This window comes from Aptenodytes patagonicus, chromosome 7, assembly GCF_965638725.1.
Source record: "Aptenodytes patagonicus chromosome 7, bAptPat1.pri.cur, whole genome shotgun sequence".
Taxonomy (NCBI): Eukaryota; Metazoa; Chordata; class Aves; order Sphenisciformes; family Spheniscidae; genus Aptenodytes; species Aptenodytes patagonicus.
Window position 1 is genome coordinate 54,059,751 of NC_134955.1, and position 15,833 is coordinate 54,075,583.

Consider the following 15,833-nt stretch of genomic DNA (forward strand, 5'->3'; position numbering starts at 1 on the left):
CACAACGACCCCGAGGCAGAGAAGCAAAACTGAAATGGGATAGGTTAAGTCATTTAACTCCAAATAAATGTAAAGCACATGCCAGAACTGAGCATGAACTCATTTCTTCCTTGGATCCAGTCCAGCATCCTAACCATCTGACTGATTTTCCTTCCAGGGTTAATTATATAATAAATTGTAAGTGGTAGATATATACATACAATAAATACAAAGGGCATGATCACATGGTATTACAGTTTAGAATCCTCCATCTACAAGCTGGGATGCTCAAGAAAATTTCACATCAGGCTTCCCATGTCCCTTCTCTTTTCTGGATTAAAGTAATTAACTGTAAAACTTTTGAACAAGAGATAATCGTTTCTTTCACAAGCCAACCTTTTTTTTTTTTTTTTAACAAACATTCTTCAAAGATAAAAGCACATCTCTTGGCTGTTGGCTGCAATTCTCCAGCCTTGACATTTGTACTGTAAACTGCTCAGCACATTAGACTTTACTGGATGTTATATCACAAACTCTCCTGGGGAAGAAAAGCATCTGCTATATCCATATTTGGTTGGAATATCTGCTTTAATTCTCAGCTAAAACATCAGGATGCCAGGCATTTTAAAGAGAATAAAAACTTCCTGTAATATAGGAAAGTCTATTCTTGTAGAGAATGTAGTCAACTCCTGTGAAGACCATTCTGACCATAACATGAAATAGGAAGAACCTTACCTAGCATAGCTTCTTCTGTACCAGGCAGTAGAGGATGTGATACCATGCTGCCATCCTGAACAGCTGCCAATGTAGTCAAACATTTTCCATAGAGACCATTGATTTTTGAAACAGAAAAGGTAGTGAACTGACTTTGACAGAACAGGAGATATTTCTTCCACAGCTCTGGATTATTGGGATGTATGAAAATTAGCTTCTGCCATTCTTTGATCAAAGCTGGTGGTTCCCAGAATTCTGTGCAAAGCTTCAGCCTGGCGAGTTTCAGATCAACATTACTTGGATTGCTTTCAATCGCCCTCTCTAAAATAGCCAGTTTCTTTTCTAAGATTAACTTCAGTGATTTTCTTCTTACTTCCTGCTCTCCCTTACTGGCATAAGGGCTAGGTCCTCTCATTAATTCATCCTTAAAACAAAAAGAAAAATCATTACAACATTAGGGAGAATCATCACTAGAATCACGAGAAGAATGCTGACATTTGTGAAGACGAGTTAACAGCTCATTCTTCAGCAATAGTAGATATACAGCCCTAAACAAATGAAACGACAACATAATGTTCATGTATTTATTACTTATAATAAGCAACCAGGTCTGTAAGAACACATACCTGAAAAGAAACAAATTCCATCCAAGCATTAATATCTCTTGGGTTTTCTCTGACTTTCTTGTTATGTTCTTCCACTTTTGTCATTAGAATGGAATTAATCTTTATCCCAGGCTCTTGAATTGTTTGCTGCATATTTACAGGCTCATGGTCTGTACTCTTGCACCCTTTTCCTTGTAGCCACACTGTAGTTGATGGATCATAAATCCCAAGAGGATTTACCTCCACTGTGTCGGAAAGATCATCAGTTTCCATTTGGAAAACTGGTATAAAAGTAGTTGGGTCAGATGGAGAACTTCTATTGCAAACAGGAATCCCATCTGTGTTCAGCATCTTCACATTGTTCTTTGTGAAGTAGCGCTCAGGTCGCCTCTGTAATTGCTTCCTTTTTGATGCAGAACTGTCCCAAGTTATACACTGTTTCTTTGCATCTATGCCAAGACAGGACTCTCCTCTCCTTTTATATCTTAGAAGGAAAAATACAATTAAACATCTTCTAAAATACACATTAGAAAAGATACCTCCTTTTTGAAAGAAAGCATGGAAGAAGTACTTCAATTCAAATTGACCCAAATAACGTATGCATAGCCCTTCAAAAGTGTAAGAACTGGGTAACTTTCTCCTTATTTAAGACTTCAATTTATGTATTTTTTCAGTGCCATCACAACTTTTATCATCATACTAAGCTTCCTCTGAGTTCAACAATATCTGTCATACTAAGCAGAAGAAAAATGGTTTTTTCCTCCTATCATTTTAAGCCATGTAGAGAAACCTGGAGAAAGAACAACAGACAGCATTATTTAAGGCTATGTAGATTAGATTATTTTAAACTGAAAAGTCAGACACCAGTAGTTCAGTCTGGTAATATCTTTCTGTATCCCTAAGCCTCTATCCATTTTATATGCCAAGAAGTGAGGGGTGAGGGGGGTGGAAAGGAAAGAGAGACTAGGTTCATAACGGCCACAATAATCCTATGGATTAAGAAAGCAAAATACCATCTTAAAATATTACTAAGAATGTCATTTCAGTGGCAGACACAGTGACATGCAATGCTAAAATAACATTTTTCATCTCAAACAATAGCTGACAATCCAAAGGTGGCAGAAAATTGGAATGGATTGTAACCAGGCAATTTTACTGCAAAGGTATATACACTACAAAAATAAACCCCATAAATCCTCCCTCCTCCACAAATAATTACTTTTTATATATAGTAAACAATTTTCCCTGAGAACATCAAGAAGTGTACATACATAATGCATGAATCCAGTGTAGGCTCCTTTAGATGGGCTTCCCTGTTAACATGGGGAAATGTTCTGAAGGGTCATCATAGTACCAGTAACCCACTAAGGATGTTGAATATGCAATTTCATCTATAGTCATTTGAAATGTAGCAATGCGTAAGACAGATACCCTTTGGTACAGTGTCTGAGTGATCTAACACAGAATCTGTTTGCTAAGAAAGCATCTGTACCTCTTTTTGCAAGGGTATCAAACTACTCAAGTAAGTAAATCTCTTGCCAAATCTAATATGAAATAATCAGTACCTTGATTTCCCTTTCAGACACAGAAACAGAACAATAGAGATCAAAAGGGGCACTCGCCCAAAGATGATCTATAGCAGAATCTGGGATTTCTGACCTCAAAACCATGCTTTTGCATCTGCCCCATGCTACCACCTCCAGATGGCAGTTTTACAAGTTCACATGCCTGCAGTCTACTACACAGAGAATGTTTTTAGAAAAAATGAAAATCATGCACTTTATTCCCATTATTTCATGGCATCTTTTGCCTTTTAAAATATTTCTGCCCAACGCAAAGTCAAATTTTGAAATAATTATTTTAATAATTATTTAATAATAATTAAATAATCTTATTTTCTCATCTTCTACATAAAAATTTCACAGCCAGACTCAAGTTAATGAGTCTTGAGATAGTGACTCTGTGGTAGTTTGAATACCAATAGAAACCAACATATTGTACCTTGCTATGTCCCCTCGATACAGGGATTTGTAGGCCCAGTTTGCAGGGTCTGCTTTCTTGTCTATTCTGAAGGTTTCTGCTGTGAAAGCCTGGATATCATCAAGCCAAATAAAGCAATTGCTGGTAGGATTTGATGTTTTCTTATCTAGACTGAAGAAAAGGAGAAGAAATATATTCTAAACATTGGTGAATATATTCAGCATTTACAAAACCCAGGAGAATTTCTATAGTTCATAATAATTTAATTTACTCAAAGTCATGGTACATGATCCATCATTGCAAAGTCAGTCACACTCTGGGAAAGAACCAACTAGAAATACACTAATAGGACCATCAAAACAAACACAAACACTCCTCCTTGCACTTCCAAAAATTGGATTTAGGATTATGAAAGGTAACCACCAGATTTAACCAATTAATTGCTTGGTAAACTATAATCTAAAAGCCATATATTACTACTTTTAAAATTTACTTTTGTCATTCTTAATTGTAGCATCTTATTAAAAGAGGATAATCTGTAAGAGGATTATGTTGATTAGCTGTAATTATACCCATGCATTTGATAAAATAGTGTGCAAAGTGCTTTATGGATTACAGTTATACAAATGAACTTAAGTGGAAATTGCCACCTGCCTCCGAACTGAACTTCCAATCTGAATTCATTCTACAAATATGTTACTTAGTAAATGAGTTTTATCGTCTTGAGCAGCTTTCTAAAATTTCACAAGACCTATTGCATTTAGAGCAATTTTGTGATTCAGGTTTCAAAAACAGTCTCCTGAAAACTCAATATTCTCTCAGTATCAACAATTTATGGAAAGAAGCGAAAATAAGACACCCTGAAAGAACTTCAACCCCTTCATTTGGGCAAAGCACTGGCTGGTTGGCCCAGTCTAGCAAACAGCTGATGAACGAGGTTCAGCACATAAGTCCATTCCGTCCAGTCCAGACACCCGTCCAGCAAAGACAAGAGTGACTGAGCAGAGCAGAACAGTCTTAGCATCCCAATGATTTTTACTGTGCTTCCTCACAGCCAAGTAAGCCTTTGTCACCACGAGCCAACAACAGTCTTCATACAGGAGGTGGTGAGGCTAGCTAGAGGCAGCAGTCAACTCCTCCCATACCACTGCCATTCTTCCACAGGGAAACAATGTTAAGAGCCCTTGGCACAGACGCATGTCCACAAGCATAGCTCTCAGCTTCTGGTAAATCTGCCTTGGGAAAAGTAGTAAATCTGGAAGTCAAGGATTGCCTGGACCACACCCAGCTGTAGCAACAGTTCCTCAATGTCACCAAATCCTCACTCTGTCCCCAGGAGCAGCTGCAGTGCTGTGAATTAGAGCCAGAGCTGCTAATGCTAAAGAAAAAACAGGAACTAGGGAATCAAAGAGAGGCAAAATGGCTGCTCAAACTAGCAAACATGATGAGAAACAGGGAAAGGTGACTTACACAGCCAGTTAGATTGAGCCACTTTGAATGAAGTGATCAAAAACCAACAGACTGAGAAAAGCACAGCTAGGGTATGCCAAACCTGAATACTCAGTGCGTTCACAGAACCTCTTTTAACTGCTCAAAGATCATGCTAGTCACTAGATACCTATTTTCTTTTTCCGTACAAAAACGACACCTCCACTAATTGCACAGTACTTTAGAGTTTCTGAAATTAACAAAAAAGATCTAGCAAAAAATTTCAATTGTTCAAATACCCATCTAGATGTACCATGAGCAAGAAGTACAAAGCACACAGCACAGAGCAATAAATGAAATGTTAAATCGTACAACAAACTTTGTCTTAGTAAGAAAAAAAAAGGAAATGTTAACTCTGAGGAGGAAGTTATATCACAAGGCAAACACAGCTGTATGTTAAGACTTTTGCACTAATTAAAATAACATTTAATGCAATCCTTCTCCAAACTCTCCCAGTAAATCAAAGATCCATGAAAGGAAACAAGATGCTTACAAAAACTCAATATAAGCCTCTACATGTCTTTAAAAATACATTTCATTGCCGCCATACCATGCTTTGTTCTGCAGAACAGTACTTCACAGAATATTTTAGTCACAGTTTTTCAGATATGATTAAACAAGTGTTTCTAATTCTATTTTCATTGCTTTGAATGCAGGTTTAGTCACATACAGCTTAGAAAAAATTACCCACCAGTGGCAAGAATTTAATTCATAAAGTTGAAGAGACAAGTACAAGAACACAATGAATTTACATCTTGCATAGTATTAATAAATACATACTTTGCTGCTGCTTCCTTTTCATGATTTCTGCTACTTCTTGTGGCTTTGTCCTTGACGTGCTTAGTGTCCAGGTCTGATTCGCTGCTACTGGAGTCCCCTTTGGTTTTCTTTTTTGTCTTCTTATAGTGGTGATGCTTTTTCTTTTTCTTTTTCCTTTTCTTACTTGACTGTTTCAGACTCTCATCTGTATCACTTTCCTCTGACAACTCTGATCTTGAAGTAGTCCTGCTTGGAAACAAGTGTATATATATATCTATATACATCCATATATCTAAGTAGTAAAACTGTAAAGAAATATCACCATAAGAAAGTTCAGAATCATTTTACCCTTTACCTTTATTCTCCCTGTATTTTTGGGGAAGACAGTTAGCAGCAACACATACAATGAAAGTGATTTAAATTTGCATTAAATAACAACTATCTTTATTTTTTCAGCTGCTGGAATTACTGACAACCAGTCTTAGAGTTTTAATTGTCAAAGGCATTTTGATGTGTGATCTGTATAAATATCCATTTGTTATCATCACCAAATTAAAGAAGATGACTGAACTGATAAAATTTCCTAACTTTGCTAAGACAACTTAGGTCAAGCTAAAAGGAGGAGAAATCTTTCAGGGTGACCACAAAAGAAAAAAGTCTGCACTTTTTTGCCTTGTTTCTTTATGATTTACACAAGAAATATTAAAAACATACTTTTAAAATCACTTCCAGATTAGAAATTCAAATCTCACCTCTCAAAGAACAATTTTTGATGACTACTACTGAATTAATGTTATCATATAATATAGTGTAATAACAAACACCACATGCAACAGACAACTGACTGACTGAGAAATCACATAAAGGACAGACACTTTTGACAAAACACTCGTATATGATTGTACATACTACATACACTCCCATACTTAATGATCAACTGAAATAATGGAGGTCTTCTCTAATCCTTAATTAAAGCACAAGCTGTTTTTAAACAGTTTTTCTGGAATCTCTCAATAAAAGAAGAGTGACAAGTCTCAGTATTCCTAATATGTCAATAAAAGAAAATGCAGTGTTTCAGAAGCAAGGCACCTCAGAAAATAATCTTACACAATTTATTTAAAGGCACTAAGACAAAAGAAGCTATAGGAGAAGCATTATCAGGCCTTAAATCGAACACACATATACACACTCCCCCAAACCAAAAACCCCAAAAAACCACCAACTGTGTTGGAATAATTAGTTTTTATTGAACTGAGAATGTACCCTAGTAATGGGAAAAAGATCAAACATTTCTCAGTACACTATTTTTTGACAAATTCTTTTTCAAAGATTAATGAAATGTGGTGGGTTTACTATGTCATTCTATCTGAATGGTAATTTGTAAATTCCTTAGTTTTATGACATTAAAGTCCTGAAAAGATTTGAAGAAATATAAGCAGAATATATGACTGATGAACAGAACAGTGACTGCATTTCAATCACACAATACATGTAAATGTAAGAATAAGTATACAAAAAGATGTATTCAGCTGTGATTTTTATTATAAAGACATCCTCTATCATCACCACCAACAGTCATCATAAACACAGGAGCTTGTATCAAATTACAAGTGACTAAGTTTTTGAACTTGGCAACTGCAACTTGATTCCATTAATTATTAAGTGTTAGTTCTAGTGTAGATATGCCAAGTATAGCAACTATTCTAGTGAAGGTATTAAAACTAGTTCTTCAGCAAACGTGGCTGCTTAAAGCTCATTTTTGTAAAAGAATATAATCACCCACTTCAGTGATCATGTTCTACAGCCGCACAACTTGATACATGTAATATTTCATTAATTCACATCTTCAACTAGTTTTTAGAAAGTAAAAAAAGTCGACTGTGAAATGGCTGATTGAACTGGTTTTCACAGAGAAATCACAAAGATGACGCTTAATCTTTACATTATTTCAAGGGTCACTTAAGACATTCAAAAGCTAATGAAGAATCATGATCACTCAGTTCCCTTTCCATTCCAAAATAACAATGATTTAAATGCAGCTGTGAGACAAAGAAAATGGGAATGTAATTGCAAAGTGTAATTTCTCATTATTTTAAGTTAAAGGACATAGAAGCATTATTCATACCTTTATATATGATTCAGTTCAGGCCTTCTTAAATACTGAACAGTGGAATGAACCTAAAAGCTCCTGATTTTGGTCTCACATAACAAAAGATAAGCAGGACATAAGAAAGGCTATTTTCAAAGATATTGAAGTATATTCTACCTTATTAGTGGTGATTTTTCAGGGATAAGATTTGCAACTTCTGTAGTGCGCTGATGCAGTAATAGTGCATCCTCTGTAGAGAAGCTTGGGTTACTAAGCCAGTCCAATTCTGCAGGTGAAGAAAAGTGTGAGATCAATACAAATTAGCTTGCTGTATTTTTTAAAGTTGGGAGTTAATCTAGTCAGCAGACAGCTAAATTCACTGCAAATGTCACTAAGTCGTGTAATAATTGAGCATATCAGAAGGCAGTCCATGAAATTTCCATTTAGCAGAACACTATGTTTTAATGAGGTAAAGTATTTAGGAGCTGGAATCTTCTGGAGCTGGAATCAATCTAAGCTTTAAAAAACCCACTATATAATAACACTTCAAAGTTCATACTGAAAGCAGGTAATATGTTTTATACACTGCTATATACGTTAAAAAACCCAAATCTGTCCAATATTTTTACCATGTAAAATTTCTAACTTTATATATTTATATATTGTATAAATACATTATATATGCATAATTATGTAAGAACTTATATCTTCATATATTTTTATAATGTACAATCTACAATATAGATATTTATATATTTGACTTTAAAGAGTAAAATTGAAAAAAATTACAGAAGGACATAATTACTTCAAAGGTGTAGTTAATGAATGCAATACAACTTATACAAACTTACAAAAATGTACTTTACTCACTGTATGGAAAATATTTTTAACGCGATTTTATTGATAGGAACACCCATTACTGATAAGTATACTCAAGTGTTTTATACAAGGTCAAAACGTGTCACTGGATTCTCAGTCCTCTAACCTCCAAAATCATTAGACTTTTAAATAGTGTGAAAAAAGGCTAATTGATGCTAATTTTGATATATTAGTCAGCATTAAGTATTCTGCATCTAGACCTTAGCCATTTCAGTCATCGGGTAGGATCAGATACTGGCAGGATGTGGAGGTGGAATTTTTTGCTGTAATTTTACTGATATTGAAACTTCTATAACAATTTTCATAGAGATTTCATTTCTAGAATTCTTTTAAGTATGTGAAATTTTCTAACATATTAAACAACAAATGTTATTTCACATAAGCACAGAATTTAACACCAGCCTCTCCAGTGCCAGACCACAGGAGATAACAACAAAAGGAACAAACTTGGTCTCCGTGCCTGTTCTCCATGCTCTTTACAACCATTTTTGCCTCTGTGTTCTTCCTGTCACACTCGTGTCTTTGTGCTTTTGACTACACTGACCTCTAATCCTTAAATAGCATGAACTCATTGTCTGCCAAGCCATACATCTCTCCTCCTTCTAAAGTACTTATTTCAAAAATAGCTCTTCACACTAAAATTTTTTCTTCCATCTCATATCCCTGAATTGTTGTCCACAAAAGGATTTAAAATGGAGCAGGCTGCAAAACAGTTTGTTAACCTAAGTTAAACTCACCAAGAGGTATGTACAATCAAGCAAAGCTCCAGTTCCCGTTTTCCAAGAGACTGCCCCTGCTACCAAAGGCCCGGTGGGGAGAGCCACCTTCCCTGATTCCTCTTGAACCTCCACCTCTGTGCAGAGGAGAACCCACAATTCATGGCCCCATCAGGACCAAAACACACTTCCCATGAGCACCCCAACCAATACGCTGCAGAACATTGCCATGCACCATTTCCCAGCTCACCAAAACGTAGGATGTAGACTGAAAAATAAAAATTCAGCTGTATAATATATATGCGTATTATTGTAACCTTCTGCCTGGCAACCAGAATTACCAAACCTAAGGCAAATACACTACCCTACTTTGCTGCAAACCAATACAAGGGTGGTTTTTTTTTTTCCTTTCAGGAAAATACCTAAAATATATTAATGTAAAATTAGAATAAAAATTGAAACCTTAAAAGTGCAATCCTTACTTGCTTATTTAAAATATGATTAAAACCTACTATTTAATTTAAATTAACCCACCCTGGCACAAACAGCTTCATTTTAAGTATGTGTCTATGATTCTAAAACTGTAAATCTACCACAAAGCATTCTTCCAAAACCTTTGGTGAGCTTAAAGGAGAAAGATTTATGCTGGGTAATATGCAAGCAACATTTCACTCGCCTATCAAAATAATTATTCCCCCTGCGGGGGAATAAAGTGTTATGCAACAGTAAGTTAATTTCTTATTTCAATCCTGGAAGAGATGTATTAAGAACCAACCTAAAATCAGAATTACTTCTTAGAAGAATTGTATTTAGTATTTTCCATGAAATACCGAAATGTTTCTCATGGATAATTCTGTAACCATTACATATTTAAAACACACAGGAGTTAAATAAATTCATACACCTGATAACTACATAATCAAATTGGAGTTAATAATTCAACATATGTCACGCAGTATACCGAGTGCCGCTTTATACATGAGATTTTTGAGGTATATTTATTAAATGCGATATTGATTTTAAAAATTATTATCTTCCTTACATTCAATTATTTCTGCTCATTTTGGTAACGAAGACGGGGTGTAAAGGAATGCAGGAGCAAACTGCAACCCTACAATGTTTTTCCACTGGTCATGCTCTGGTCTTCCATAAACATACACAAATTCAGAGAAAGTACAATGGTCCAGAGCACTCCAGATTTCAGTAAATGCAACTAATCTGTGCATAAAGCCTTTTATTTATTTACAGAATTAAAGGAGACAATTAATTCCCTTAAAAAAAAAAATCCATCTTTGTTTTGGTTTGCGTTGTATTACCCAGATCCACCTAACAAAACAGAAAAATTTACTGGTTGGCAGAGTCTCTGGTGTAAAGGTGTGTCACATAACAACACAAAACTGTAAGTTATTAGCCAGACAGATCTCCTTAAAATTATTATATCTGTTCCAAAGATATACAAAACCTATCTAATTTGTCTTTGGCCCGATCTCCAATAACATACTTCAGGCACAAAGATATTCTCTGTAGCCTTTGAGCTTCTCTTCTTTTTAATAAATTATTGTTCCCCTTTGTAATGTGTAATAAATAATTTACTAGTATTATTATTTGGTAGAAATAAATTTATCATAAGATAGTTCTGTATTGATTTGAATGAAGAATTATGGTTCAAAAATCACTTGAAATGTATTAATACTAATACTCATGACACTGAATAAAACACTGGATTACATTTTTTAAAAAAATACGCTCGAAGGCAGAATGAAGTTAAATAATTTGCCTTCAGTCATACAGAGTTGTTGATGACAAAATTCAGAATTCAAGACTTACAATATTCAGACCATTAGGAAAAAAGTCTAAGATGTTTAACTTCTACGATCTTAATCTAAAGCCTTTTAAAATGCTGTACGCATCAAAACAGGCTTTTCATTGATTTGAAGAGCAGGTCCTCCAAAGATTAATGCAAATAATGCATTTTTTTAATATTATTCATCAGTGTAAACACTTTAGATACAGACCAGCCCAAACTAGGAAAAACACATTTGCATACAACAAGTATGCTAAATTTTATAACCTTGAGCCTTATGGCACTACAGTGCCAAATAACTCCCAAATGGAGATACAGATCCTTATCAGCACTAAGAGCTTCAGCCTTAAAAACTAAAAAATAGAAAGCAACTGATACATTTCTTTTTACAATGGCATTATTGATCACATTGACAAAATGAACAGAGAAGAAAAACAAAGAAAGCAGTAAAGCTCCAGCTGTTATAGAAGACACAATAAAACATGGGGCTGACTAACCATATAAATTTCCCTGAGGCACAAAACACACTTTAAACAAAAGAGGCCACATCTGAACTGGCAGAGTAGTGGAAAACAGTTATCTTTACATTTCTCTGTTTAAAAGGCTGTTCTAAGACCAGAACCACATTCTTAAATAAAAAGAGTGAGTTGGCAAAATTTTCATTCCCCTCCTCCTCCCAGCAAATTAATCCTGCAGCTCACAAAAGGATGAAGCCTGGATTTCTGAGTTGTGTCCTCCATCCTTTTCACTCCCCACTGCTGCCATAGCTTCAGGAATTATCTGGGTTCTCTAGACCCTTCTACAGTACTTTGCCACATCCCTTAATTATTGACTGGGCAAAAAGCAGCCTGTGCTGTGTCAGACTGTGATCTCCGAAGATGTTTATTAGTTGGCTAATGTACATATGCTCATCACCAAGCCCATCTATCCTAGTAACAGTCCAATTCATGTTACAGCCCCTCTCTCAGCAGTGGCACTTATCTAGATTTATCTTTTCTAAGCAAATGTAGATTTTCACAGACCTCCTCTACTTTTGCCATTTCTCTCTCTCACCACAACAAATTTGACTGAAAGGGTTAAAACTCCTGAGGAGGAAGAGAAAGATATTGAGTAAGTAAGCTGACAGACAGATGCATAGCAAGCATGCATGAGATCCATTTCCATAGGAAATTTGCCTTAAATATAGCAAAATAATGTCTATTATCACCATTAACTATTAGAAACTAACTTCCAAGATGTCATTTTGACTTAACTTTACCTGAAAGTATCTGTTATTCCCTTACAGATGTGAAGTCACTCACTAACTTGGTGCAATATGATTACAACAGTAAGCACAAGGAGAATAAGGTTTATTTTTTATATTTTAAATTATTGTTTTAAGACCTCCAAGGAAAACTCACCTTGAGAAATGGAGTCATAAACATTAATCCCCTGACTGTGCCTGTAGCTTGGTTCTACCTGAGCGGATGAGATCAAATTGCATTTTTAAAACACTGAAGAATCATACTGCAAGAATCAACCCCTGTAGCACAGTCAATATGCCTCTGTGGATACTCCAGGGAAATGTTTAGAATTCTCCAGCTACAGTATTTTCTGAACAATTTAATCAAACTGACCTAATACTCTGGAAAGAACTGAACCATTTTTTCTATTACACAACGTGCAAGTCCAAACCTCCTTGTAAATAATCTCCAGTGAATCAGTTAGCTGGATACAAACATTTCAAACATCAAAATGCATTCCAAACTTTAAAACTCTACCTTTTCATTTTTTTGCTATTTTTTCTTGTCAGTTGTCTAAAAAGTTTATCATTTTTGCAGACCAGATTTACGTTCTTAAAGAACATAAAAACTAAGAGATATAAAAGACTTATTTTGTGATCATATGCATGTAATTGTTATTGTTCTACTCTACCATCCACATTCATGAGCACAACAGTAGAAGCAATCCAAAGGCATTCTTTTTATACCTTCCCAAGCAAATAAAAAATTAAAAATTTACAGTGCATGTCTACAGAGACAATTTTTAAGAGTTATGCAAAGCCTTTTGTTGCCTCTCACAATCCTGAAAATCTGCTTTCAACAAAAATCACTGCATCATCTTACTTATAGAATAGTTCAGACTGTAAATAATGCTGTGCATAATGCTTACTACCGTGAGTGGGGTTAATTATTACCACTGCTCTGTTCAGTACGGCTACTGATAAATTTGTAATTTATCTTCTACCAAAAACTAATTAAGCTTGACAACATAATTGTAAGAAACCATATACAAAATTACTTTGCACTCTAGAGGTTGCTGCAACTCAGCAATCTAGCAGGATAGGAAGAGTGTACAGCCATACTTCAGTTTCAGACAGCACTTATATTTATAAATGGTTTAGGAAGGTTTGTAAGAGTATGAGACAGAGGTGGTCGGAGGAATGAAACACGGCCAGCATATTTACATTATTACCTTAACTTTTACAATAAAACTATGAAGCAGTCCTAAATGACTGCAAAAGACACCTCAGTTTTGCCTATCATGTTAAATACAACATACCCTGTGATCTTTGTATTATGATGGACTTTGGCTTCGTATCAGCTCTGAGGAAAGAGAGTCATCTATCAGAGAGATACCAAAGTTGCCCATCAAGTTCTCAAGTTTTCACAAGCTGAACATGTGAAATTTGATATATGCCACCATAAATGTGGTTCTGAGTTAATACTTAATTTTTGTAACTTATACTGAAATGTGGTCCTTAAAAACAAAGTACAATATAGGCTAAAATATAAAACAAACAAATTTTGTTCCTTAAAGTTTTGTCAATAATTATCATACAAAAAATTTCCAGTAGACCAAAATGTAACTCATAAACAGTGTTAATAACTGAAATCTAGATCCCAAAGTCAGTCTTAACATCTTTCTCTGTGTAATTTGATCTTCCAGACAGGTGGCCTGTGGTAACACAGACTACACATAACAAACCTAAAGGCTAAATTCCCAGGGGTTTAAAATACAAGCAAGGTCTTACTACCAGAGAATTTTACTTTACCTCTGCCTGGCAGAGCAGCACCTCTTTTCCTAAAAGCTATAATTTGGGATCTTATTACATCCACTATTCCCTGCACCACGTGTCATTACCAGAAAGGCTCCTGAATGTGGCTAGAACATCTCTGTACTGGCAGACTGAGTATCAACAGCTGCAATACCATCAGGGGGTAATGCAGAACTGGTTGGAACAAGAAGCTAACCCCAGCCTGTGTTGCTAAAAGCTTCAAAAACTCACCATACTGACTGGACCAAATATACAAGAAATTTAGCCTAGGTAAACAACTCTCTTAAGAGTTTTCCCTTGCTATGGTGCCTAGAGGATGGGCAGACTCAAGGGTAGTGGAAACTGGCAAGCAAAAAGCATAGTTCAAAACATCTCCCAGTAGAATTAATAAATGTTGTGCATACTTCAGAGTTTGGCAATACACCAGATAGGGTTCTTTTTATTTAATAAAAGTACAACTTGCTAGACAGCAACCATGATAGTCAAAATGATAAACTGAATCATAATCCCACTCACGACCTTCCAAAAAATATCTTTTAAAACTAAAATTTGGCTTAATAAGCAAGAAAATGAGAAAACACTTTTTAAGTTATCCAAGGCTAGCGAGGAAAAAAAAGAAACCCTCGTTTTCTGCATAAAGCAAACCTCCTCCACCACACACACAAAGCTAGCATACACGTATTTTTCAAAGACGAGTATTTCTACAGCCATGCCTCCAACATCTACCAGCCAATAGCTGGGAGCAAATCTGAACACACCTGAGAACCCGCCAATGAGAAGCCAGCACTATTTTTATGGGAATGCCCCTATTTCGGGTTCTCCCCAAAGTTACCTCACGGAAAGTAACTTTATTCTTAAGTACGGTAACTTCATTCAAACCGGCAGCGACACGCCTTGCGCTGAGTACGCCTGTGCGCGCCTGACGTACGCTCGTACTCTGCGCATGAGGGCGGAGCCGCGGCAGAGGGGCACACCACCTTCCGAAACAGCGCTTACAGAGCGCCCTCAGCCGCGGGGCTGGCTGGCCAGACGAGCCCTTCCGCCGCGCTCCCAAGCCTCCAGAGGCGTTGGGCATAGACCGCCGCTGCCGGGGTCCCGGCGGCAGCACCGTCCACGCCGCAACTCCATGGCGGGGGCGGAGCGCGCCCGGTCCGCAACGCGGGCACGCACGGGCGGGCCGGGCTATCCCGTCGGAAGGCGGGCTGGCTGGCGGCCGGAGCAGGCCCGACGGGGTGCGCGGAAGGCCCGGCACGGTGCAGAAGGCTCCGTGTGGAGGCGAGTGGAAGCGGAAGGGCTTCCTGAGGGCTGGGCCGCGGAGGGCTGTTGGGGGAAAGAGGGTTCTCCCAGGACTTTACCTTTCTTGGAGCTCTCGCTGCTGTCGGCTGGGGGCTCCCCGGGCTCGGTGGCACCGGCAAAAGCCGGGAACAGGGCCATGTCTCGGCTTACCACCACTGCTGTCTGCCCGAACTGCCCCGCGGAGTGGCGGGGCAAGATGGCGCCGCGGCGCCGAGCACACTGGGAGATGTAGTTCGTCCGCCCGACCTCCCAAAATGGCGGCGGGGCCCGGTGGTTGCTGAGGCTGCTGCGGGCGTCCCGCTTTCTCGAGGCTTCCGCGTATCTTGCGCCTTCCGCCGCCGTCACTAAGGGGACTGGAGGAGGGAACCGCGGGGGGAAGAGGAGGGGATGGGGTTTCCAGAGCCTGCCTTTCCCTCCCCACCACCCTGTCTTCGCTCATGGGGTTCACTGGGAGGCAACACCTGAGCAATGTCTGCTTGAGACTGGA

The 15,833-nt window shown here is 37.4% G+C and overlaps 1 protein-coding gene across 1 annotated transcript in view; it reads right to left on the minus strand.

Annotated features, from left to right (window-relative positions):
- The window catches only part of NRDE2 (NRDE-2, necessary for RNA interference, domain containing), a 35,867-nt gene extending 20,325 nt beyond the window's left edge, over positions 1-15,542 (minus strand). Inside the window, exons 1-6 of the mRNA XM_076345265.1 lie at positions 15,406-15,542; positions 7,792-7,900; positions 5,547-5,771; positions 3,300-3,449; positions 1,320-1,782; positions 715-1,117 (exon numbers count right to left, since the gene is read on the minus strand). Coding sequence (XP_076201380.1) covers positions 715-1,117; positions 1,320-1,782; positions 3,300-3,449; positions 5,547-5,771; positions 7,792-7,900; positions 15,406-15,484 — 1,429 coding nt within the window. The 5' untranslated portion in view covers positions 15,485-15,542. The remainder of the gene's footprint in view (positions 1-714; positions 1,118-1,319; positions 1,783-3,299; positions 3,450-5,546; positions 5,772-7,791; positions 7,901-15,405) is intronic.
- Between the last annotated feature and the right edge of the window lie 291 nt (positions 15,543-15,833).